The sequence below is a fragment of the Camelus bactrianus genome, chromosome 7, assembly GCF_048773025.1.
Source record: "Camelus bactrianus isolate YW-2024 breed Bactrian camel chromosome 7, ASM4877302v1, whole genome shotgun sequence".
Taxonomy (NCBI): domain Eukaryota; kingdom Metazoa; phylum Chordata; class Mammalia; order Artiodactyla; family Camelidae; genus Camelus; species Camelus bactrianus.
This window is the reverse complement of record NC_133545.1, coordinates 32,922,479-32,949,582: the sequence shown is the minus strand read 5'-3', so window position 1 is coordinate 32,949,582 and position 27,104 is coordinate 32,922,479. Positions and strand designations below refer to the sequence as shown.

The 27,104-nt window shown below is 37.0% G+C and overlaps 1 protein-coding gene across 2 annotated transcripts in view; it reads left to right on the top strand.

The window, feature by feature from the left end:
• Positions 1–26,899, top strand: part of ZNF277 (zinc finger protein 277) — a 99,035-nt gene extending 72,136 nt beyond the window's left edge. For both annotated transcript variants that reach the window (XM_010947647.3, XM_010947648.3), the window contains exons 5-12: positions 8,772–8,863; positions 11,648–11,758; positions 13,920–14,052; positions 20,866–20,933; positions 22,084–22,180; positions 23,912–23,954; positions 24,943–25,117; positions 26,545–26,899. In XM_010947647.3, the coding sequence (XP_010945949.1) occupies positions 8,772–8,863; positions 11,648–11,758; positions 13,920–14,052; positions 20,866–20,933; positions 22,084–22,180; positions 23,912–23,954; positions 24,943–25,117; positions 26,545–26,731 (906 nt within the window). In that variant the 3' untranslated portion in view covers positions 26,732–26,899. The remainder of the gene's footprint in view (positions 1–8,771; positions 8,864–11,647; positions 11,759–13,919; positions 14,053–20,865; positions 20,934–22,083; positions 22,181–23,911; positions 23,955–24,942; positions 25,118–26,544) is intronic.
• The last annotated feature ends 205 nt before the right edge of the window (positions 26,900–27,104 follow it).

Sequence of the window (27,104 nt, the reverse complement as noted above, 5' to 3'; positions counted from 1 at the left end):
TTTTATTTCTCAGCATCCCTGCCCCTACCCCCACCCCCAGCAATCGCAGACCCCTGCTTTGTATCAGTGAAGGATTTGGGTCCTTCCCTCAGCCAGCAACTTACAGCTTTTGCTTTGTGTGGTAAAGAATGGTCCCAGAAAGCAAGCAGGGTTTTATGCCTATCCACCACCGAAGGGCTTTTCTTTTTTTGGTTTGGAAGGGCTCTTCTTCATATTTCTTTGACCTGCTCCCGGTCTTCCTCCTGAGAACTTGGAGGAAATCTGTGGAAAAGAGCTGAATCCCTTTGTGTCTAGGGCTCCCAGGGACTTAGCCTTTAAGACTTCTTTAAAATTTCAGCTATTTTCTTTCTACTTGCCCTTTTCCTCTCATTTTCTGCCAAAGGTGAAATAGTTCATGTGTCCCTGTCTCTCTCCAGAGAGCCTGTCACCTTTTGGAATTCAGTTTGTCTGGTTGCCTTGTGACTTGAGCTTTTTGGAGTCAAATAAGTTGTGTGGGGTTTTTTTGTTTGTTTTTTGGCTTTTTTGATTATCCAACTTTTTCTTAGTGTAAAGATATTCTCTTGTGACTTCCCTCATCCTAAGCAGAGTGAAATCCTTTCTCCCTCTGCTTTACTATAATTAGTATCTTAGTGATTAAGTGCCATTTTGGTTAAATACTTTTCCTCCTTTCATAAAATTCGGAAAGACGTATGCACACATATGTATCTGTCTACTAAAAGAGACAATTTACCTTACTAACTAGTTGTCTTAAATAAATTCTGAAACCTTTATTGTTTTGTATCTAATCTTGGCCTTTTAACTGAGTTATCAGTAAATACTGTATCAGTAAATTACTACATTTAGTTACCTTGGTATACATTTTGCCAGAAGTTAATCTTTGGAGGATATGTCAGCAAATTACGTCACTCATTATCAGGTGTTCTTTGGGTACTTTCCTGACAGTCCCCCCCGACCCACTCAGTCAGGGCTGGACAACTGATGACACCTTACTTAAAATTTAATCCATTTAAAAAATTGTGACCATTAAGGGTATTTGGAGGCTAGTAGTCCATCGGAGGAATGCAGCTGGACTCCTGGACTGAGAATTCCTGGCAGGTTCTGCCATGTTGCTGTCTTTGAGCTAGGTTGGGAGAGAACATTAGTAGTATGCTGTTTTCTCTCATAGCCACTCATACAGCCATTCAGCCAGAAAACTCTACTGAGAATCTAATATGTCAGTATCTATAAAATGTTTTTGATATCTATAATTAATAACATCAGCCTTAATTTTACTTCCTTATGTTAATGCAAGCTATTTTCGTTGGACTTTTCATTTAAGCATCAATTTTTGCTTTCCTGTGTACAAATACTTACCTAAATTGACATTTTCTAAATTACCATTTCCCAAATTGGCTGATTTTTATAATTTTCAACCTAACTCACAAATTTGATTTTCTATCTACATGTCAGTCCCCTATGACTGTGTTGCGTGCCATCTGCTATATCTGCATTTTGTTAATGTTTCCTCTGCTTCAGCTTATGAATAAAGATGAAAGACTGTGTACTGACCCTTTTGCTCCCATGCTTGACATTTTAAACCAATTACACAAACATACAGCTTGTTGTTATGACTCTATGCCTAATACATAAGCTGATGTTGTATTCTTAAAACTATGGTTTTTATCCAAGCCTATTTTGTAATGAAAATGTTATCTGATTTCATCAGCTGCTTCAAGAAGTTCAAACATATAACATCTGTGACATTCTCTTCATCCATCTATTCTATAAATCCACGAGTAAAGTCTAGTATATCTACCCAATATGAGATCTTCTAGAAAATAAAAGCATAAAGATGGTGGGCTTTGATTTGCACATCTTTTGTGATGCTTTCTATGGATTGTCTCCTACTATTATATTTTTTTTTTGTTCATGAGTGACTTAAAACATGCTGTGACTAATCAGATACTAAGATTAACCAAGGAAGAAAGGAAAGAAGGACAGAAGGAAAGAAAAATTATTTTTTGTTCTTGATCACCCAAGTGGCTTCCACTCAGTTTCTTTCTCCCTGCTAATGCCTGATCAGCAGCAGTCAACATGTTTGCTGTAGAAGGAAATACAAAATCCTTAAGGCCGAGTTGTATTTTCTCACATCATAGCAAGTTAGCAGCAATGGGAGTAAGGGTGTTAGGATATAGTGACAATATGGCTCTCTTCTGCCTAGATTCCTCCTAACCATTCAGAGGGTATGAGGAGAGACCATAGGAAACAGAGCACCTCCATTCAGCAGTTACTACATAATCCTGTCGGTGAGGTACGGGGAGACTGCAAAGATGTGCCAAGCAGTTCTGTCCCTCAGCAAGCTTTTATCTAGTGGGGTACATTTTGAGTTGATTACATAAAAGTAGTAACATTAACAAGGTTTTCCTAGCAGTCATCCATATACTTTAGAAGACCATTATTGAGTTGGGAAAAATTTCCCTTTTCTGTACATCAGAGCCTAAGTCCCAGGCTGGTAAGTTATTTTGTGGTTTATGATTTAGAGGGTGGAGGAATTGAAAAAAAATTTATAAAGAGAGAGGTGGGGTGATAAAAAAAGATCTAGAGTCAGGTACCTAACAACCAAATGAAATGTGTGAACCTAGGATAGTCTTGATGGGAATTGGGGAAGAAAAGAACATTAAAAGATACTCTTGGGACAACTGAAGAAATTTAAATATTGCCTGGTATTACATACTATTTTGGAATAACTGTAGATTTTCTTAGGAATATGATAGTGGCATTGTGGTTGTAAGAGATTATCATTTCTAATAGAGGGATGCTGAAGTATTTAGGAGTAAAATGCCATGACGTCTGCAACTTACTTTCAAATGGTTCAGCAAAACTAAAGGTGTGTAGTGCATAAATATATGTGTGTGTATATTGTATGTGTGAGAGAGAGAGAGAAACTAGCAAAATGTGAACGATTATTGAATATAGATAGTGGATATAGGAATGTTCATTGTGCTAGTCTTTCAACTTTGCTGTTTGTGAAAGTTTCGTAATAAAAAAAGGGTAAGAAAGTAAAAGAGACAGTGACAGAGTTACCTGACATGAATAGCTTTCAGATTTACTCTTTTGGCATATCATGACATAACTATGTCAGCAAAGCCAGTTTCAACCAGTAAATGGGAACTGTCTTCTTAATTTACTGAACTGATTACAATAGGATGATGAAAGCTATTATGGATATAATAGTTAACAGAATTAAAATAATTTCTTTTTCATCTTCATATAATGTATTATAAGTAAAATTTGATAACAAGTATATGTAGTATATTTTGTATTCCTATATTAAGAAACAAGGATAATTTCTTATGCACAGACAGACACTTCATAGACTTTCTTAGATAAAAAGGAAAACGTGTTGCCATTATTTCATTTCTTAATGTTTTTAAAGAATAGGGGTAGAGTATAGCTCAGTGGTAGAGTGCATGCTTCATATGCATGAGGTCATGGGTTCAGTGCCTCCGGTAAGTAAGTAAGTAAATACATACATACATACATACCTTAATTTTGGATTTAATAATTATCATTCTAGTTCATCTCCTCATCTTGATTGGTATCTCCTGTTTTTCTTAAAAAGTCATCTTAGTAACAAACACAGAGTTATGTTTTTAAGATATTAAAAAGGTATTAAAAGTGATGAATTGGAAAAAAAAAAGTAAAAGCTTGTCCTCCAAATTCCTACCCCATAGCAATATAAAATTCTCTTTCTTACTCTGCATATTTCTAAAAATTATTGATTGTGAGTTTAAAAAACTATTTTAGAACTTTTAAGATAATAACCAATAATGAATTCCTTTTTTAGGATAGTTTAGATATACAGTAGGCCATTATCTTTATTTAAATAAATATCAAGTTACTGTTGCTGTGGAAAGCTCTCCATTTTATAGTCTATATGAAATGTAAACCACGTAAGTGCCAATCCTATGTCAGTAAGAGCTCTTTCATCTTACTTGAAGTACCAGTTCCAGTTGTTTCTTTTTCAGATATAATCATTACATATTTATAGACTAGTTTTTTTTTTAAGGTATTTACAATCAGATTTTGACTTCCATCTCTCTGGATATGCATCAGTTAGCATACTTTTAAAATGTGTGTGCAGGGAAGGTCTTTCCTGTAAATCTGTCTATCTGGTATCTGGTAACTTCAGCAAATTCAAATTGCAGAGAAGCCAGATATCAGAGAAAAAGCATCCCTAATCAAATGAAAATAACTGCCACAAAGCCCATCCAATGAAAATACTGGGAGCTACTCTCCCTCAGATACCAAACAAAGTTGACTTAATTTTATCCATAGAATTTATTATCTATTTTTCTTTAGCTGATTTTTAGAAATTCCTATAGTTTTGTTGTAGGTTAAGGAGAAAAACAGGAGGTCTGTGCAGAGGATAGCAAGTAGCAAATTTAAAAGGAGGTATCTAAGGGGGAGCCAATCTTCGGTGGGTACAGAAGTAAACTCACTAAGAGTGATTAAAAGCTTCAGTGAATAAGAGGCGATAAATAACAGATGGTCATAAAAGAGTGAGAAGAAGATCAAACCAGAAGAGCACAACAGTTAGAGTCACTGGCAGGGACAAAGGGATCCGGAAAGTAAGTTGTAAGATACATGTTACAGTACAGTATAGTAATAATTGTTCATAGAAAGGACCCTACATCATACAGAACAAGTTAAATTCTATCTCAAATTTGGAAAGTAGAGAAAGCAAGAGAGGTGCCTTTGCTTCAGGGGAGAGTATAGCTCAAGTGGTCAAGCGCATGCTTAGCACTCACGAGATCCTGGATTCAATCCCCAGTACCTCCTCTAAAAAATAAGTAAATAGGTAGACCTGATTACCCACCAAAAAAATTTTTTTAAACTTTAGAAAAGAGAGATGCCTTTGAAACCATTTTGTGTAAAACTATTAACCCTTCAAATACCAAATTAAAATCTGTACAATCTAAAAAATCTACTTATCCAGAATTACCCTTTTTTAATTAAGTCAGAAATAAAGCATAATTGCATTTGTATATATTGTCTATCCTGTTATTTCAGTGTGTTCTGAAGCCTCAAATGCTGAGAAGCTAATCCATCTGAGACCAATATAAATGAAGCTTTTGTGTAGAAATTTTGTAAGGAAGATTTTTATGTTGCCCTACCTTTCCAGATCTCTATCCCCTGGATTCTGAACTTGTTTGTTCGCTAAATAGAAAGACTGCTGCTATATGGTATATGTCCACATTTGCTACAGTTGGTACCTTCTGAGAAAAAAGCAAATGTATCCTGAAAATAGCACCATCTTTGCCACCAAGTAGCTATGTAGCTTTAAATAAGTCACCCTAACATCTCAATAGGGGATAAGTAAATAGGTTCATGAAGTCCCTTTCAGTTCTCAAGTTCTAAAAAGCCAGTCCTAAGCAGTATTGGTCAGAAAAGAAATCTCACTGGAGAGGGTAGATACGATTAGGAGAAATAGAATATGTTAATAAAGAAACCAGAAAATAGCCAAGACGGAGTAGGCTGAGTATTCACATTACTACAACCACAAGGGTCGAGTATGGCAAGAATACAAATTGAAGTGGAACAACTGGAGCAGAGAATCCCACTAAAACTGAACTACCCAGTTGCCATGTCCATTTTCCCCAATTATAGAGCTCGTCCTTGTATTAATGATACTAAAATGAGAAAACTCTTACGCAAGTAAAATAAACAGAAAGCAGTAGTGAAACAACGATGGTTTAAGTAGCTCCCCTTGGTGGAAGATCTGAGAAAGTTTAAAGAGTTTGTGCAGTGGACAAAAGGCAGGTCTTGAAAGAATAAACTTAGATAAAAGTTAAAGGTGTGTGGAGCATGCAAGATCAGGGACAACAGGTACTCTAGAGCCATTGTCTCCTTTATTGTGGTTGTATGTAGTGCAAGTAAACTAGCTGAGAATCTACAGTATCATATCATCACTGTATGAGAGAAGTTATGGAGTGAACAGACAGAACAGCATGGATTTATAGTTACTCACCATTAAAGCAGCTTTTTTCTTTACTGCCCTGTCTATCCAATGTTGCCTCTAATTTACCAAAATGTAATTTAGGCTCTCCTAAGAAGAATCAGTTTATGTACAACTTCAGGTGTCTACACTCAGGTTGTGCAATTCAGGGTCAACTGATAAAACTTAAATTTGGCCAAAGAAAACCTCAGATGGCTTAGTATCAGTCTGGTTTAGACTCACAAATCTGTTATGTTGGTGCTGAGTCAAAACCAAGGAAATGCGGGAGGGTACAGCTCAGTGGTAGAGTGCATGCTTAGAATGCACAAGGTCTGGGGTTCAATCCCCAGTACTTCTGTTAAAATAAATAAGTAAACAAACTTAATTACCTCCCCCCAAAAAACAAAAAATAATAAAATATCTTTTAAAAAACAAGGAAATATTAAGTTGAATAAGATTCTTCTTTAGCTAACTTTGAGTTATATTATCACAAACTTGAGAAATGTGAGCCAGAATGATGATCTTTAATAAGCACTAACAGGTCTTGTAGGCTGAAAACGGGAGCAGACAGAGAAAGTACGTGCCCAGCCTTACTGCGGGGTGGTAATAGTGATCTTTACCAACAGCTTCATCTGCTGGGGTTTTATTTTTGCTGCTAACAAAGTTGTAGATGTAGGGCTCTGAAATGTGTTTTCTCTTTTTAAGTCAAACCATGCATGTCTGTAAAAGTTCAATTTTCCTTTCATTTGACTTTTACTGTCAATTTCAGTTTTTATGTAAGATTCACTTAAACTTTAAAAGCAGTGATTAAAAATTGTCTGATACCTCAACCTTACCCCCTTTATTTCTTTCACTTTTATCTTATCCACTTGCTGCCAGCAAAGGCCTTAAGCTTCGTGAAGTGAATTCATGAAGTAAGCTCATGAAGTTCTTTTGCGCTTGCTGTGTGCCTGAAGAGTTGAGCAGGGCCCTCCGTTCTGCATATCAGAGCTCCCCGTACTCTAAAGCTTTAACTTCTGGAGTCTCCATTATGCTTCACAGCCCCTGGAAATCACTCTGTCGGGCCCCACGGAGTCCTGCCCTGGGCGTGTACAGCTCAGTATTTGGACAGAGATTAAAAGAATCCCAGTACAGAGTTCTTGAGCTTCTTTGCAGCTGTCTTCTGTCTAGTATTTTGTCCCACAAATTCTACTCACTTTAGTATCCTGAACTCCAGTCTTTTTTTTCCTTCTCCACCAAGTGAGGTAGCTACATACCCTTGGTTTGGGTTTAATTTCCCTATGTTGCAGTTTGGAAAATACTACACCTAACAGAAAATTGGCAGTGTATAATTTTTTTCACTCATGGACCATAGCCATGTGCTGTCTGTTATCCATTGTCTGAAAACAGAGAAAATATATGAAGCAATTTGTTTTATAGTAGTTTGCCAGGGAAGGGGAAGTGTGATATTCATTATTCCATCATGGCTGAAACCAGAAGTTGATTGAACTGACTTTTATCATGGTGGCTTCTTAATTTTTTTCCTTCAGTGGATTAGTATTCAGTTCCAGAAATGCCTAATGGAATTTATTAAGCTTCTCAGGGCTAGCTCATTTTTATGCTGTTCTGTAAATATTTCTAGAATCAACAGTACACTTTATGAAGTTCTGATTTTGAGATCCATGTTACAAGAGAAGCTGGAGACTAGTATGCAGATGTAATATAAGAACAGTATAACTTGTGTCCATTCAGAAAATAAAGCAAGCAATAGTTACCAAAGAGATGATGGATTATAAGTAGTGGAAACTGATATTGGCTGGATAACAATAATATCTTAATATTTAATGACCCATACACAGTGAATTCTTTACAAAAATTTCTGATTTAATCCTTTAAACAACACTGTGAGATGCTATTTTGATTTTCATCTTAAAATGAGAAAGTGGAGTATTAAAGAGGTTAAATAAAATATCATGTACAGGTGAGAGCTAGATTCAAATCTAGTTCTGTTCAGTGTTTGGGAGGCTGAGCTCTTAACTGTTGTATTGTAGTCCAGAAAAGCTACATGACAGAAGTGGGAATCACCCTGGATCCTAAAGAACAGTTAATATTTGTAAGAGTGAAAAAACAGAGAAAAAAATTGCCTCAAGGAAAAATAATGTGTATAACCACCTGATTAAAATAGGATGTTACCAATGCATATTTTAGATTATTTGAGTTGGACAATAACAAGATACTTATACATGAAAACAATTTTCAGAAAAGTTTTTCTAGCAGCAAAAGAGAGGATGGATATGATAGGGGAAAAAAAGAAGAATTGAAACAGGAGACTGACTTACAGTAATCACATAATGACTGACTGAAGACTGGACCCAGAGTGATGGCTTTGGGTATGGTGGAGAGAAGTAATGTGAGAGCTAGGTCAGGTGAAATTGATCAGAACTTAATTACAAACTAAACTGAGAACTACAGAAAGGACCAAGTCAGAGATCCAACCACATTTTTGTTTTTGGAAGAATGGATGGGAGGTGACTAATCAAGACAGGAGGGAAGAACAGGGTAAGGAATGATGGTGAGACCCTGTTGACTTTGAGTTTCCTGCATAGCTATCAAATAGTATGTTGTCTGGCATTTAACAGTATAGACTTGGGGTTTGGTATAAGGACAGAAATAGAGAAATTTAAAATATCATCAGAGTTCCTATACTTCCTTTATGCTTCTACCCCAATTTCCTCCTATCCAGACTATGACATTTTTCATTAGCTAGCTGTGCATTTATTAAAGATAATATCATACATCTGTTTCTACTTTACAGAAGGAAATTCTGGAACAACAGCAACAAGAACGAAATGACAACAATTTTCACGGCATTTGTATGTTTTGCAATGAGGAATTCCTCGGAAACAGGTTAGTCTGTATGTTTAAGTGTCACTATTTTTCATCTGAAGACTTATCAAAACATCCACAATGGTTATATAAATTAAGTTCTATAGGTTGGCTCAGGATGCTTTCATATATCAGCAGTAATTTTTTTTAATACACCTAACATCAGAGATGAAATGTAGTTGCTCTAAGCAGAGTAGGGGAATAAATTTTTTAAATGCCAGAAATAGATATGTGTTCAATGTTATAAGGATTTTTAAATTGGCTGACATGCAAAACCACGTGCGAAAAAGGTACTGTAGTTTTAGAATAAACTAAACCTTTAGCAGTTTTTGGTGTTTCACTTTTGAATATTAAAAATGATAAAAATCTAAGGGAAAAAACCTGGGGGATTGGAAAGTCTGTCAACAACACCAACAGGTCCAAAACCAACTGGTGTACTGTAATTCAATTTTGTTTATTTATTTTTTTGGTAATTCAGTTTTAACACTGACTACCCAGAGTTAGCATCAGACTCTACAGCTTAAAGGATGTTGCCTCAACAAGCCTGCTCCCATTTGAGACACCAGCCACAAGTTCAGGGATTCCCTAGGCACCTGCATTTTTGACCAACTGGCTACACTTTCAGGGATTCCCACCAATAATTTGCATAGATTCATTAATTCACTAAAATGACTCATAAAACTCAGGAAAGTACCATAATTATGGTTTTCTTTAGTTCTTTGAACAGGTTCATATTATCTGATCTAAAGTGTCTGTCTGATAACTCCAACACTTGGGCTTCCTCAGGGACAGTTTCTGTTGACTGCTTTCTTTTGATGTGATGGGACATAGTTTCTTGTTTCTTTGCATACCATGTAATTTTTTGTTGAAAACTAAATGTTTTCATGTGGTAACTATAGAAATCAGATCCCTCCCCCACTCAACCAAGGTTTTTATTGTTGTTGCTGTTTGTGTATTTATTGAGTTTCCTGGACTAATTCTCTAAAGTGTATATTCTTTGTCATGAATGGCTGCTGAACTGTTTGCTCATCTTAGTATTCAGCTAATGATGTGACAGAGATATACTTGAGTGCTTTAAGCAAATACATCTTCTGCCCTTTGCTAAGGGGTTCTGTGTGTGGGTTGGGGCATACCCTCAACACTCCATCAGTTTACAACTCTGCCTTAGCCTTCACTTGCTGCTTGTATAGAGTCTCATAGTCAGCCAGAGGTGAGAGATTAGCGTCTTCTTAGGGATTTCCTTGTTATGAACACAGCCCTACACATGTGTGTGGTCTTCTAGATCCCCAGGAGTGTATTGGAACTTTCTTTAAAGTCCCCTATAGTCATCTTGTTCACCAGATTTTCCTTTTAAGTTTTTTGGCCAGCCTATTGTTTACCCCAATACATGTTGCTTCAGGCAAACTGCAATGTATAACTACGTAGGAAGATCTTTATTCCTATAGGTAAAAGGGGGGAAATATTTGAGAAGGAAAAATATACTCTCTTAGCTCCCATCCCCTACCTTATGGACCTTAGTTACCAGGCCTTTAGGTTCCAGAGAGGTTGAGAGCAGACTGGTCTTCCATAAATGCATTCAAAGTAACTTTTAAAAGCAAGAGATCCTGATGCCACTTAGTCTAGGGTGAAGGAACCCTTCAATCTATCCCTACCCCTTGAGCCAGCTGTTAAATCTGACCCATCCAGGCACAATATGGGGGTCTGGATCCAAAGGCACTGCACTCTGCGCCAACACAGCCTTAGGGGTAGGAAAAGGTTTCTAACCCTCTGCCTCACACACCCTGCTACACACCCACCCCACCCCATGTAAGAGGCCCTCACCTCTGCTTTTGCTTGGACCCTCCACAGCCTGGGCCTCAGGCCTAGAACCCCTGGGAAAGTCCAGGTCTTTCTGGGCTACCCCTTGGGGATTCCCTTGTGGGCCTAGAAAGCACTGTGAAGTACTCCACCATATACTAATTTGATTTCACAGTTAGTTACCAGTAATAGTCAAACAGTTGGACAAATGAACATACTAACTATGAAATTAGTAAATCTATCTCCTACATACTTTTAAAAAAAATCAATAAGCATTTTCATAGAGGTGATTGCTTTGCTTTATTTCACCTCTCTGAAGGGGAAAGAAAAACACTAAAAAACAATTCTTTTGGGGCCAGCTACATGCCTAAATTAGCTAGAAAAAATAAACTGTGTAATGTCATTATGTGTTGTTTTAGTGTATGTATAATAATGAGTTTCCCAAAACTGTCACATTTATTTTATGAACTAGAGTTGTGAATAAATGCCCAATAGAATGTATTTTACACCTAGTTTTTTGGCTATGTAAAAGTAATATAAATTAAATTTTTCCTTTTCTACATAAGCTGATCAACAAGATGGTCATTGTGTATCCAGATTATCATAACTCTTGCATGTAATTAGATGTGTTAACTGTGGGTTCTAGATCTGTGTTCATTGATCCCAGGCCCTAGCAGGTCGTATTTCTTTTGGGCAGTTGTCTCTTCCTCATGATAAATTGGAAAAGTAGGCAAAGCACAGTTTATTATTAGTTTAAAGGATAGAAACCAAATTTACCCCTGGAATGTTACCCTGCCCAGTGGCAGATTGTAGAACAAACTTGGACTCCCTTTGAAGAACTAATTTGTTTATAAAATGCATGTGTTTTTCATAGCCCAGATGTGTGTTTCAGTGTTTAGCCCTCACTTGTACTTCTAGTTAGTGTTATCATTATATTAATGTTACTCCTGACCTGACTTGTTCCTAGATGATTTATAAATAATACAGATTGCTCAAATTTCTTCCTAGATCTGTTCTTTTGAACCACATGGCCAGAGAACATGCTTTCAACATTGGATTGCCAGACAACATTGTAAACTGCAATGAATTTCTATGTATATTACAGAAAAAGCTTGACAAGTAAGTACTTTTTTATGAAACATGACCTGAAGCTGTCTTAATCTTGGACCCAGTTGTGAGTTTTTTAAAATTAATAGTCATTAGTAATTTAAAAACTGGAATTTTCTCATTTCTTATGTTGGAGGGGTTTGCATTTTGTATGACATTCCTTATTTTGTCTGTATCATATTGCCTTTTTAAAATGAAAAAGTCATATATACCAAACAATGTACATACCATTGTAAGGTATGTTATATTGGGTATGAAGAATATACTTGCCGGCCTAAGAAATAGAATGCTATTAATTACTTGAATCTCACTGTGTGTCCTTCCTCATTAGTATCTTCTCAGAAACCACTATTCTTAATTTCAGGTTTTTAATTCCTTTACTTTTCTCTATAATTATTCTACATATTTACTAAAGAACTAAATGTACTGTCAGATTGTCATATGTTATTCAACTTTATGTGACGCATAACATAATGCATGCATTCTTATACCTTTTAGTATTTATTCACATTTATATATCATACACTCCACTTTTCTCAAAGTCATATTCTGGCAGCCTTGAATATCTAGATCCTAGCTTGTAGAAATAAGGAAGGAAGTTCTCTAGGTCACTAAAATGGCTTTCAAAAATCTCTCCACTTTTCTTTCTAGGAAAGGGCCCAAGATTTTTTTCTCTCAAAACCTAGTTTCCAGGGGAGAGGGTATAGCTCAGTGGTAGAGTGTGTGTGCTGCATGCACGAGGTCCTGGGTTCACCCCCAGTACCTCCATTAAAAAAGTAAATAATTAAAAATAAACTTAATTACCTCCTCCCCAAAAAAGACAATGTAAAATAAATAAATAATTTTAAACTAGTTTTATTCATTAAATATAATATAGATTGTGGTATCTTAGCCCACAACATTTGGAGCAATAACAATGGGAAAAAGAAGTATCCATTAATAAAAAGTTCTGAATTCAAATTCTGGTATCAATAGTACATTGAAACAAGTTTCTTTCCTGTTTTATTGAATGGCCCTTCACTTACAAAAGAATACCAAGTGTGCTTTCTAGTAAGATTAGCAATAATGAATATCCCTAATCAGCTTATTGCCCATAAATTGTGTACTATACCAAAGAATATAGTTACTTCTGTGGCATAGAAATAGTTGCAAATGTGTTTAGTAAAGATGAAAAAGAATTCCAAATAGAAACAACAACTGATTTCAGAGTTTTCATGTATACTTATTTTGTGTGAATCCAGAAAGCAGAACTGTTAGATAAAAGTTACAAGCAGTATCAACTGTCAAACATGGAACGAGAAAGAGATTTTGTTAGTAATGTGTTCAAAACTGGTTATTACTGCCTTACTAGGTAATAAATTCCCAGTCAGTGGAAATAATCTAGCAGGATACATGTGACTGGTAAGATATTAAAAATAGCTATTTTTTAATAGTACCATTATATAAAATAGTACCATTTATTGAGTACTTACTGTGTGCTATGAATGTGGTAGGTATTTTAGTCATATATATAAGTAAATTAAGCATGTATATGGTATACATTTTACTCTTATAAAGAAAAATTATACATATATTCATCTAGTGTTCATATTGTGTATAAATTATTCTCATACATGTATATGTTATCATAAAAATTCTCTAGAATGTAGGTATTATCTTTAGTTAGGGACCAGAAAATGAGTGGCAACCGGGAGGGCAAGTAACTTGACCAAGTTCCCCAGCTAGTAGTCCTGGAGCTAGTAATCAGACCCTGCAAATCAGTACACAGGGTATACCAAACCATGCACTAATTGTTACACTCAGTGGAGGCAGCCACTGCTAGCTATCATTATGATTATTTGAAGAACATACCTACATTTTCATTTTTAGAATAGGTAATTCAGTTAGTAAAGCACCAAAATAATTTTTGGATAATTGCTATCTTTATCACAGTTTTAACTAAATAGCCAAGTGGGCCAACCTAACAAACTACGAAATAAACCACCTCACACCTCCTACAAAGCCAAATGAATACAGTGAGAGGGGTTCTGACAAGGATGTCATATCTCATTTGAAGATTCTGTATGACCTAAAATGAATAAATCATGTAAGATCGAAAAATAATAATAATAAAGGGCTATTGCAACAACTATCCGAGAGATTTATTTAACCTCTGTTTGTGTCTTTCTTTTAGCTTGCAGTGCTTGTACTGCGAGAAGACCTTCAGGGACAAAAATACCCTTAAAGACCATATGAGGAAAAAACAGCATCGTAGGATAAATCCTAAGAACAGAGAATATGACCGATTTTATGTCATCAATTATTTGGTAAGGTTTTGGTTTTTCCCTTCATAATTTAAAATTTGATTGCACTTCTACAAATAAAAATCTTTCTAAGGACTATCTAATATTTAAACAAGCTGTTAATACAAAAGTCAAAATGTAATTGAGGAATGCTCTCAAGTAGTGATTAGCTTTCAGATGTTTAGTTTGCAAAGCGTAACTTGATTTATCTCTGATTTGCCAGATGTTTATATAGTAAAAATGTCATGTCTCTAGAACTCACAGTAATCTTGATCAAAAATAGTAGATAAACACACATAAAGCATTTGGGTATCCACACATTTGCCACCGACTGATTGTATGTTTATTACCACGAGACCAGAGAATTCTGTATTCTGTTCAAAAAATATTTGTTCACTTCTGGATGTGCTAACTGCTCTGCTAGATAGTTCTTTACAAACAGTGTCTTCACTCTTCCTCCCCATTCAAATATCCTCCCCTTCCCCACCAAAAAAAAAAAAAAGTTGTCTTATCATTCTCTTGCGCAGGTTGTTTTTGTTTTTGTTTTTGTTTTTTTTAATGGAAATTTTAGAGAAACCAAGAAGACTTTTGTTTGTTAGACTAGTAGGGTAGACTAATGGGGTTACTATGTCAAGGACTTTAAATACTTTGAAACCTCTCCTTGCCCAGAAAACTCAGTACCATTTGCTGGCCTCTGTAGATTACATTCCTTTTTATTTGAAAAGAGGTATTCAGTTGGAGGCAAATGTCCATCTCTAAGGGCCCGTTTGGAAACTTTAGAGGGGATTTTTGATTAGCACAATGGGAAGTACTACCGGCTCTCCCTCCTAATCTACTGGGGCTTTTAGGTATATATAGCAAAGGGGAGAAACTACTCTTGGAAAGTGGGGATGTTGAGTAATTCTCCAGTGGAATTGGAAGAAAGATGGGGCCTTCTCTTTCTGACACTTTTCTTAAGCAAATGGAAATTGTGTTTTGCTCTTAATATGAATGAATTCGAATTCAAACTCATTGGCCACAGAAAGCATGGTTGATAATAATAAGCCTGTTTCATCTGTTGGACAGAAACAAGCATATCCTGACTTAATGTTGGAAATCTCTGCTTTAGGATAGAATTTTTGCCTGTTCTGACTAATCCTTTTAATGTTAAAATAAAACTCTCCTTGAGAAACAAGTTGAGCTTGTGTTTGAAGACTGACTCTGAGAGGTTGCTGTGGTTTTTGCTACAAATGTTTTACAACTAGCTAAAGGCAAAGGCACCCTTTGAGTGTTTGAATCTTCTCTTGAAATCCCTCAATCATTAATTCCTAGAGCAAACGCTGCTTCAGGGCCCAGCCCAATCAAGTAGGGAGAGGACTTCAGAGTCAGCTCTAAGAAGTACTCAGCTACTGCAGGAAGCTATGGAAGCAGTTTAACAGTACTTCCTTGGGGCTCTTTTAAACTAATAGTCAAGAGCTTGGGAGTAGCAGAACAATGTGTATAGCTGGAGGTGTTTACCTCTTAGAGGAGACTTCAAAGGGACTGCTCACTCAAATTCTTCTGGCACTTGTAGAAAAGTTTGATACTTCATTCCCTGGGCGTCAAGTAGTGTGACAGTGAAAACTGAAATTGTGTGTGAGGGCCAGCTGTCTCTAGATGAGTGTGCTTGATTGTACTGCCCACAGAGTGCCCAGATTTCATGTAGGATGAATCATGGCTCGAGACAAGTGCTTCCAGAGAATGTGAAGGCCTCAGTAACATGTAAAATGAGAATTAAATCACTTTAGGATAATGTTGATCGAAGTTTTTGCTTTTGTTTTGTTTTAACTAGCAGCATTTGAGTACTTGCGAGACACTGTCTTTTTATATTAAGTCATATCACATCCCTGTGACACATGGTTTATCATTATCTGCATTTATAGATTAGGAGACTAGGGCACGGAGAAGTTGAGTAATATTCCCAGGGTCACATAGCTGGAGCAAGTTGCTTAACCTCTTTCTGCATCTTTTTCCTCAGCTTTTATAATTAAAGTAATACTAGTACCTACTTCTTATGCTTTGGGTTGGGTTTTTTGGGCAATTAATGGTTATAAATTGATAATGATCTACTTACACACACACACCCCTTTGCCTGTTATCTTTTACACCAAACTAGAAAGTGAGCCAAGGTCAAGGTAAAGTTGACTTCAATCAGCTCCTTAAAGGCTGTACCCACAATCTTAGCATTCTTAGCTCTGTATGCTTTCCCTGCTGAGGCCAATAACAAGAAAGATTTAAAAAAAAAAAAAAACCTATAATGTGTTGTGATGCCTTAGCATTTTTGAAAATGATGTGCGCTTTACCTCTGGAAAAGGTTGAAGAAGCTGATAAAGTCTCTAAAGATGTATAAGTGTCTTAAATTAAAGGAGTGCTTACTAAAGTATCAATTTTAATAACGTTCCAGAAATATTGTTATAATTGAAAGGTATAATAATAGAAAGAGTACATAAAAGACTGTTCCAAATACTATTAGTATATAGTTAGAGAAAAATGAGGGCCAAGGGTGTTTCATTTTAGTTTTCTTTTAGACCTCGTTAATGAAAAATATTTAATATGAAGACTAAATTATTCTAAAAGTTTAGTTAACCAATAAGTAATAATATTTTTTTAAAGGCAGGAAAAAAATAAAAGAATGAGAGCCGTTCATTGTTTACTCCTCTGAGGGAAAAGGCTGACATGAGTGTATGGATGTGAGCAGAGACTGAATTATGTTAGTAGTCAGTGTTCGCACATCCATTTTTCACATCCTCTTCGCTTCAGAAGCAATTTCTTTGGCTTCATACATTCTACAAACGTTTGAGTGCCTTCCAGGTACAAGACGCTGGTGGAATAGGCAGACACTACTTTCAGAGAGTTTAGAGGTTGGTATGAGAGTCAGACATGTAAGCACATTAATTTCAACACTTTGTAATGGTGTGTAAAGAGTTAGTGTTTTGACCTCTCCTGTAGCAGGTCTTCACAGTAATTGCGTTGCCAGTGGTTATAAACGATGTCCAGGTTCTTGTCCTGTCCCAGAAAGAATTCAGAGACAAGACACAAAGGTTAAGAAAGTAAAGTGAGGATTTATTAAGGGACAGATAGTACACTCTCAAGGGGAGAGCGGGCAGGCTTAGGTGAACAACTGCCCTGTGTTTCTTTGTCAAGTTGGTTACATAGAGTGTAAAAATATGGGTGGAATATTCATTAGGAAGGGAAGGGTTTGGGTCATATTCCCTGATTTTCATCCCAACTTCACCTTTGCAATGGGAGGAGGGATTTTTGTTCTTACTTAGTCTGGATCAAAAGTGTCATGGTGACGGTGCATGATGGGTACTTCTAATCTGCAAGGCTAATTTTACTGAAATGAGGACATAATGAGCAAAAGGTTACATTTGTACACTGGAGATTCCTGCCTTTTCCCACCTTTCTTTGTCGGCATCCAGGCTGCTAATCACCCCAAAAGGTGTGACCGCTTGTCAGCCCAGAGGTTCCTGCTTTCCTTTCTCTGCCCAGGGACCCCTAGTACTTACATGATGTGTGGTTTCCTGCGTTTGGCCTGTACCCCTGCTTCCTGCCCAATTCCTGCCATTTGGTCTGATCTCCCTTTCTCTGCTCATATTTAGCTATCTGTCTGCTCTAGCAATTGAGTCATGCACCCACAGAGTTCCTCACCTCCAAACAGAAGTTCCAGACCAGCAGTAATGGTAGCATCCAGGATATTACTGGCAAGATGCACTCCAAGATCATAAAAGATGGGAGAGCCAAGGGACAAAGGGGCTGTTTTTGATCCCTTCTGAGCTCAGCAAATTGAGAGATTCTCTTTCCTTCTTGGGTGAAATAATTTCCATGTTTAATAACTCATCAATTTTTTAATAATAACAGACTTGCAAATAAATGCATTAAAGATCTTTTGCATTGTTAGGTTATCTACTCTGAGTTCTTGGCTTGTTTTCTCACAAACAGAAGGGTTCAGTGGTTAGTGGGGAAAGGTAATGGGACAAAGGTCTCAATACCCCTGGCTCGGAGGGCAGTACACTGTTTAACATCTTCATCAAGGCTACAGCTACACATTCCTAAGGTGCTCATGTTTCAAGTCTGGAGTATTTCTAAAGGGAACTCTTTTTGCAGTGGTATTATCATTTTTTAATGTAAATTTTTTAATTCTTTAAATATACAAAATCATTTAAACGAAAGTAGGCTCAACCTATTTTTTCAGTTTCATTATAGTTCTCTCTACTGAAATTATTTACATTTAAAACACTGTCTCTGTTTCTGATGAATTTTCTTGCATAAGCACATGTAAGTGTGTGTGTTTGGGAATGGAGGGGTGCTGGGTGAAAGGGATCTTTTTCCCCATGGTTTTTTCCTACCCTCGCATTGATCCTAAGCCATCTGATACAGGGATTTGAGGGGGTGTTTGAACATCTTTACCGACGTGCCTTCCAAACTTTGTTTTTCTTGCATTCTTTGCTTTCCTGACATGATTCATTAGCAGGCACAGTGTCTTAATTAGAAACTAAATTGTTTTTATCTCTTTGGGTTTTGTTCCAATAATAAGTCATATACTTAACTGTACCAAGGCACAGCACTCTAGGAAGAGTCTGGGCCACTGTCACATGCAAATCACTTGTTTTCTATTATACTAATGAACACAGTTCCATTTTCCTCTCAAGTGGTAAGTGGTTAGTGCTATATTGCCTTGATAAATTCCCATATTGTACTGAGTACTGAGAAAGCTGCAGAATAATGCTTTGAGTTTGGAAGTTTGACAGTGAAAAATATCTTTCATCATTTTGGGCTCAAAATATTTATTGATAAGTAACATTTGCCAGTATCAGTGGGAATGGGAGTACCCCAGATGGCCTATCCTTGAGTTGTATCTTGCAGCACTGGCCTTAAATCCAAGTCCGGAGAAAGCAAGCATTGCATAAAAGATTTAATTCATCACCAAAAATTCCACCTACCAGGGATCCTGTTGGCAATGGTGAGGCCATTCTTGATGTTCATAATGAGGTTTAGATACTTCTGGAAAGTACATTAGAGAGTCCAAATTAACTGTCTCTAATAACATTATGGTAAATCTCTGCATGTCTGACTTTGTGCATCATTTAGCTGGTAGATAATGACAACCTCAAAACCTCTCATTAAGTTAATGAATAATAGATTTTCTTTTTCTCTAAATCATAATGGCTCTTGTAGTTCTTTGTATTTACTTAAATGAATTACCTTTTTTGAGTGGGAAAAAGAAATTTCCTAACTGAGAGTGAATTCTAGTGATGTTTTTCCAAAAGAAAGATACCAAACAAAGGTATCTGTATTTATATCAGGTCAGTTTGGACTTGACTGTTACCATAGTTAACTTCTTAAAAAAGTTAACTGCTTAAAAAGGTGCCCCCTAATACTTCCACATCCCTCTTTAATGCCCTGTCTGATTTTGCATGGCACAGTGGAAAGACTGAGTGGAGAGAAGAAAGGACAAGAGGAAAGAAATGACTCAAGGGAGAAAAGAGAAATGATTGAGCCAAAAGAAATCATTCCTACTCGTCACTACATAAAAATTTTGCTGAAACTATGACTAAATTTGCCAGACACAGCCCTAAAAGGGTGGAAACCCTTCCATGAACTATAAGAGATAAAAGGAAATTTGAGTAGATATTTGAGTACTTCCTATTACCTGATACCATGTGCTTTTTATACGCTATTTAACCACCTTACCAAAACCTTTTGAGTTGGCGTCACATTTTTAGACTTTTTCAGTTAAAATCCAATTCAAAAAGAACTTTCTAGTACCCACTCTGTGCCTGGCTCTAAGAATGTAACAGTGAACAAAGGCCATGTCCTCACAGACATTCTAGTGGAGGAGACAGATAGCAAATAAGAAAACAAATAAATACATGAAATGATTTCACGGAGTGATCAATGCTTTGAAGAAAACTAAAATGTCATGGAGGAATAAAAAGTAACTTGAAAGTGGAAATAGTCAGAACTTGAAAGACAGAGTAGTTGGAAAAAGGCGATGTAACACTGGCACAGAGACTGGGTATGCTGGAGCCATGTGAGGATATGTGAGGAAGCTGTATTTCAGGTAGACGATGCAACAAGTGCAGAAGTAGCTGGTGGAGGTTGGCTTGCTGTGCTCAAGGGATATCAAGAGACCAGTCTGGCCAGATCCAGCTGAGCAAGAGAAAAAGTGATGGGACATAGGGAAGAAGAGGGAGCCAGGATACAATGTGGAGGCTTTTATAAGCCATAAAGACTCTGAATCTTGTCCTCAGTGTGTGAGAAGCCAGGGGAGGATTTATACAGACAGGGAGGTGTCCTTTAGAAAGATCACTGTGGCTGCTGTCTGGGAAATAGACTGTAGTGAACCTCGAATAGAAATGAAGTCCAGCTAGGAGGGTGTTTCAGAGTCTCTGTCAAAAGATACTGGTGGTTTTTTAAAAAGATCCCTAAGAGATTCTTATATACATCCAGGATTGAGAAATGCTGATTTACATTTTAAGAGAAAAGAATTTGAATGAAAGGTCATTGCTCCTTTTCCAAAAATAAAAGCAAAATGTATTTAAACATTCTTTGATGTTTTTTAAATGTTTGATTTAGGATAAATCCCAAATCCTAATCATATAAGATATATCCTACATCCTAAATTTTGATTTAGGATATATCCTTTCTTATCCCTGAAGTAACAGTTTTAATATGTCTACTTGTACTGTTTTAAAACCATTTGCGTGTGAGTCCTGTTTCATTTTATTTCTGAGGTCTGCGTGTACTTTCTCTCTCCTTTCCCCTTTTCTTCCCACCCCCCACCCCATTTTTAATTCCTCTGTTCTTCCTGCAAAGGAACTTGGAAAATCATGGGAAGAAGTTCAACTGGAAGATGATCGGGAGTTGCTAGACCATCAGGAAGAGTAAGACTTCTTATTGATGCTACTTTATTATCGTGTTTTTAAAAGAAGGAAAATAGTTCTTTAGTTTGATTTAAAATCATCAGTTTGAAGAGGTAAAATAAAGAGAACCCTCTCTGTAAGCCATGCATCCTTTCATGTAATACAGTAAAAACTTGAATTCAGAATAACTTTGACATAAAATCACTGAAGCGCCTATTATTCTGACTAACTAGTGTTTTGCCATTAGAGCTATTCCTTGAACACACAGGTAATATCTAATTCAGTGAAGAATATATTCCAAAGTTCTTTGCGTAGTCCGTGGGTCTCCAGACCTTGAAGTGATAATGATCTTTGAACCCTCAATGCTGCTTGTCACTGGAGTAGAGAATATAACTAAATTGAGGTTAACCTGGTTCTGTGTTCATCACATTGATGACTAATGTAAAATATTCACAGCTTCTTTGCTTGAAATTATAACCTTGAGAAGTGTTCTTTTCAACCTAAAAGGATTCCCTGTTTTTCCTCGTCTTTTCATTCAAAGCTGTTCAGCCTTTTGTCTCTCCTAGGATTTTGGTTTTCCTAGTTTAGGAGTAACAAAAAGTTGACAGTATCTCAATAAATAAAAGCAAGGAGGGAAGAAAATGGTAAAAGGGGCCCTGTATGCCTTTTGATTTCTCTCTACCACCAGATTTAATACTTGCCCCATTTAAAATGATCAGTATTTCCCGCATGAAAGATACACAGTTTGCCTTTTTAAAACACGCCATTTGTCATGCAGAACACACTCCCAGCACCGCACCTCACAGCATGCGGTTGTGGATAATGAGAGAGAGCATCACATCTCCTGATATGTCTTCTCTGCAAATTAAACCTGGTTGTCTCAGAAAGACATTGCACTGATTATGTAGTGAAATAGCTGCTGAAAAGAGATGCAAACATGAGGCAATGGAGCAGCACCTGTTTGCTATTTATATTAATTTCATGATGTTACTTTGAATTTCAAAAGCTGTATCAAAAAGTCATAATATGATATGACAGTCTTTACAGAAGTGTCAGAGTTTAAAGAGACTGGCGGGGCTTCCTAGGGAGCAGAAAATAATACCAAGTCACTGTGTGGGACACCCTCTTAATGAAGGGAATCTCTATGTTTGCTGTTTTCTTTTTAACACAGTGACTGGTCTGATTGGGAAGAACACCCTGTCTCTGCTGTCTGCCTATTTTGTGAAAAGCAAGCAGAAACAATTGAGAAGTTATGTGTCCACATGGAGGTGAGATACTTCTACTCATTTGAATTTTGTTGTGTTCTGACAGGGAGACGCTGACAATTATTGCAACCTCATCATCTTATACTCTTAGTTTCTTGATCATTTTTCCTTTCCTAAAAGTGCTGTAAGCAAAACAGAAGACACAGGGCAGGTCTGTCGAGGAGAAACAGCCTCAGGGCAGGTCAGGACAATTGACCGGACCTGGGTGAACTTGGTAGTTTGGGATTTCACAGACCCCTGATGCCATCCCACCTTTGAGATGTTTACAAGATAGTTCCAGCTTAGACTGTGAGATCTGCAACCACGATTAACAGTACCCAGGATATAAACAGGTTCTGAGTCTTTTTCCAGTGCTTCCTGTGAATAAGGAAGCTGGTGAATAAGGAGAGCAGGAAGGGAGAAATTTCCCATGTACAGAGCCCTTGGGGGATCTGGGGTGAGGGGGGCGTGAAGGTGGAAAGGGTACCAGGTGTGGTCTTGCAGCTCCTTCAGTTACAGGGATTTGGAGAGGAGAAATTTGAGGGAATTTACAGTTTGTGCTGTCCCTTCTGGATGCCATCTTTATAATTCATCTCAGACCTAGTAGTTCTAAACCTTTTTTTCACCCCAGTATATCAGAGAGACGACACACTCCCTACACCTCTGCTCTTCAGCTGGACAGCGGGGTAGGGAAGGGGAACATCTGACGATTAATGACAGTATTGCATCTTGGGAGTAGAGGGGTGAGTGTAATAGAAAAATATTACTGGATGAGTCTGGTGCGCACTCCCTCTCCTCCCACCCATCCCTGCAGTAGTGGAGCAGACTCTCCTGATTCACCCACCTTAACTCCATTTTCATTCATAAATGCTGTTCTTAGTTTAGTGAAACAAGGACCTGGAAGGTGTTCAGAAGGGTATGGGCATTTACTCTTGTGAAAGCAGAGAGTCCGTTTGTCTGAAACAGCTTGTCACTAATATGTGTGTATAGTTTCCAGTGTTTAGATGTAACTTATAATATCCTAATATCTTTGAATTGAAAGAAGCCTTAGTACCCCTATCCTGTGTACGAATTCCCTTTGCAGCATCCTTGACTGATGTCCTCAACCTCTGCTCAGTCACTTTCAGTGATAACGTACCATGGAATTCTTAATTATCCTGCCTATGGTGCTACACTGAATGCTTTATTCTCTAAGCTTGTAAGTTGAAACATTTACCCAGATTGCAGGAACAGAACAGAATAAAAATAAGTCTCTGCATCATAAAAATCAAAAGAAATGTAATTTGTGGGAAGATATGAGTGAAGAGAAACTTGCAGGTTTAGACACTGTATTTGACAGCATAAAATGAAAAGTGGGATTTGTAAAATTACCTGTCTGCTTGTGGAGCAGAGGACCTATAGCCATAATTCAAGTCCAGACACACAGTACAGTAGGGTCATATCATACCTAGAGACTGAGGACACTTTTGTCAGACTGCAGAATGTATACAGTGTAAATTGTAAAAACTGCGGATACAAGCTGTGAACAATTAGAATGTTTTAACTGATTGACATGACTTGTTTGGACTGTGCTTTAAAAAACAGTTGGAAGTAGGGGGAAGCAGTTAGATTTTGCAGACTTCAAAAGCAGATGATGAACTGAGACTGAATTTCTACAGTGTTCAGGCTCCTGTGAATAAGCTGTCTGTTTATAACTTCAGCCTGAAAGATTAAATAATTTATATGCTCACAGATATATTCATTCCTTTTTTTAAGGATGCACATGAATTTGATCTCCTCAAAATAAAGTCAGAACTTGGTAAGTTTGATTCAGAAGTTTTTTTCCATGATGCTGCATTTTTTTTTACTACACTATCCCGTAAACAATGCCTGTGTTCTGCCGTTGTGATTGGAGAGTGCACAGCTAAAACGTGTCTCCACAGGTAGTCTCTGCAGAACTACCCAAATCAGTGATTCCCAACCATATTGAACCATAATATTCAAATACGGTTTTTTATTTCATATAGTCTTCTTTCCTACATATATGATTGCTTCAAATAAAATACAAGTTCATGGTTAATATCTATCATAGAGCGGAGGGGGCTAGTGGAAAAAACATGGGTTTCAAAATCAGACTAGAATTCATATTCCAGCTCCAGCACTTACTGGTTGCGTGACTTTGGGCCTCAGGTCAACAGAATGTTATAGAGAGTAGGTTATGTATGTTAAACGCACACTGCACTGCTTGGTAGTGTAGCTGGGTTATTTATTACAGATGTACCCAGTTGTATTGCTCTGATAGAGAGATTAGCGGCCTGGAGACATAAAGTACTGACTTGCTCATGCAGCCAAGACCATAAAAATCTCAATTCCACACCTGAGCTCACTGATGTACCTTCCTAGATTCTTGGGTGTGTTTGCTTTGCTGCTCTTATAGACGTGTGTGTATGTTGTATATATAATTAGCTTGTAGTCAAGAACATGGGCTGTGGAGCCAAGAGCCTGGTGTCAAATCCTGGCTCTACCACTTACTAGCTGTGCAGTCTTGGACGATTTCCTAATATATAATGTGGATATGGTAGTACTATTTATGTGATTGGGTTTTGTGAGGACTCGATATGTTAATGCATGGAAAGTGATTAGAACGGTGCCTAGCACATAAGCCCTATGTAAGTATTATTTGGTATCTATTATGCTTTAAAACTGCACTGCCTCTTCAGGTTGTAATAAAGAGAAGTGGTTCTTTTAAAAAATTATAACAGTGCAAAAATGGGTCTGACCAGTTGCCTAATGATTGTCATTTTCAGGATTGGATTTCTATCAGCAAGTGAAACTGGTCAATTTCATTCGGAGGCAGATTCACCAATGTAAATGTTATGGCTGCCATGAGAAATTCAAGTCCAAAGCTGATTTAAGGACTCACATGGAAGAAACTAAACATACATCCCTGCTTCCTGAAAGGGAGATATGGGATCAGCCACAGTGAGTACTGCTCAACCAGACATACATTTCTTTGCTCCTTCTCCCTTATTTTGTCCCTTTATTTAATTCTTTTAAACTTAAAGGAAAAAAAATAAATTTATTTTAAAAAGTAGAAATCGTCAAAAGCGTTAATTTTTAAAATAAGCCCCCTCTTACAAGTATAACCAACTACTTCAGATTTTCTTGTGTGGAGATATGGATAGATGTACGTAGTTACAGAAGTAGCGATTTTTAAATTATATTTTGTCAACAGTGTTTATAAACATCTTCTATATCCAGTACACATTTATTGAATCATTTTTAATGTTTCCATTTATTCCATCGTATGGATATACCCTGAATTGTTATTTAGCTTTTTTATGTTTTGCTCTTATAAATAGTGATACAGTGGAGATCCATGTGCCTACATTTTTGCACACTTACCTAATTATTTCATTTAGACAAACTCTTAGAAATGAAATTACTGTGTCAAGCAGTATGCAACTACTAGAGCTTTTGATACATTTCTGCATCTTAGCACTTGGAAAACATTAAGCAGTTGTTCTGCTGGTACTGACTGTTGAGGTGGTGTTAGACTGCCAGGTATCCTTTGCCAGCCTCACCCTCTGGGATGGTTCTCAGATCACGCTGAATAACCTCAGCTGAGGGAACCTCTGAGAGGTTGTGGGGTTCTAGTTGCCTGGAGGTTCCTCTGTTCTCAGAGAATGTTAAATCAGAGCCCCCGGTACTCTAGCCAAGAAAGCTCTGATTTCTCCTCTTAAGAAAATTCCAGATTTATCAGAGGCAAAGTCAGCCTTGGATTAACCTGAGACCCTGTTTGTATAATTCTTATATAGGTTGAAAGCTTTAGAAGTAACTCAAAACCAACTCCAAAGTATGTCCAGAGAAGGAACCAGAATAATAGACTTAAAATTCTATAGATGTTTTAATTTTTGATCACCTAGAATGAAGGAAATAGTGATTAGGTTGGAGGAGGGGGAGATCCACAGGGGGGAACAGTTGTTTTTATCAGATATTTGAAGGAGTAGTGTATGAAAGAATAACTATATTTGAATTTTGTTAACCCTAGGGAAAAACTAGAACCATAGAGCAAAAATGAGAGGGGTGTCATTGTTAGATATACGGGGGCTATTATTTAGTAGTGGAGAGGGCTGCCTTTTAAAGATAGTAAGTTTCTTACTATGGCAGATATCAAGGAAAGGCTAAAATGGCCAGCTAGCAAGGATACTAGTAAGACTTGTTAGCCCATGAAGGTCAAAGTAAAAGTAACTCAGAAAATGTCTCCCTTACAGCCTTTGCAGAATGAGGTTGCAATTGTTGGCAAGGTAATGTGGCAAAATTATAGTAACGTGTACATTCAACTGCATAGAATTCTTCTGAATAATTTTATACCTTTGGTTATTCAGTATATATACGATTGTTTTCAGGTATTATTTTCCGACCTATGAAAATGACACTCTGCTATGCACGCTGTCTGACAGTGAAAGTGACCTGACAGCTCAGGAACAAAATGGAAATATTGCCATCATTAGTGAAGACACATCTAAACTGCATGCTTTGAAACAAAACAGTATTTTGAATCAGTTGCTACCACACGAGTGCTTGAAGAACTAGAAGAAACTGCCACAGAAGCAATGTTTCATGTTTCCCCCTGTGAGACAGACACGAAAGGATAAATGTGAACATCAGCAAAGGATTAGTCCTTGGTGAAGTAAACTTTAAAGAATGAATGTTCTTTTCAAAAAGTAGAGTAGAAACTAAATAAAATGAAGAGTTTTTCTATTTGGGCTCTAACGTTTTATTATGTAATCATTGCAAATGATCTCATTTCTTTAGACTGTTATTTATCTATAATGAGGAGGATGTGCAAATCACAAAGAAATGAAATGTTCAAATTATTTATAAACCTAATTTCAACCAGTAGTTCAGTCTTTTCCCCACAGGTTCTCTTCATCCAGCAAGTCACAAAATTTGACAGATGTGTACT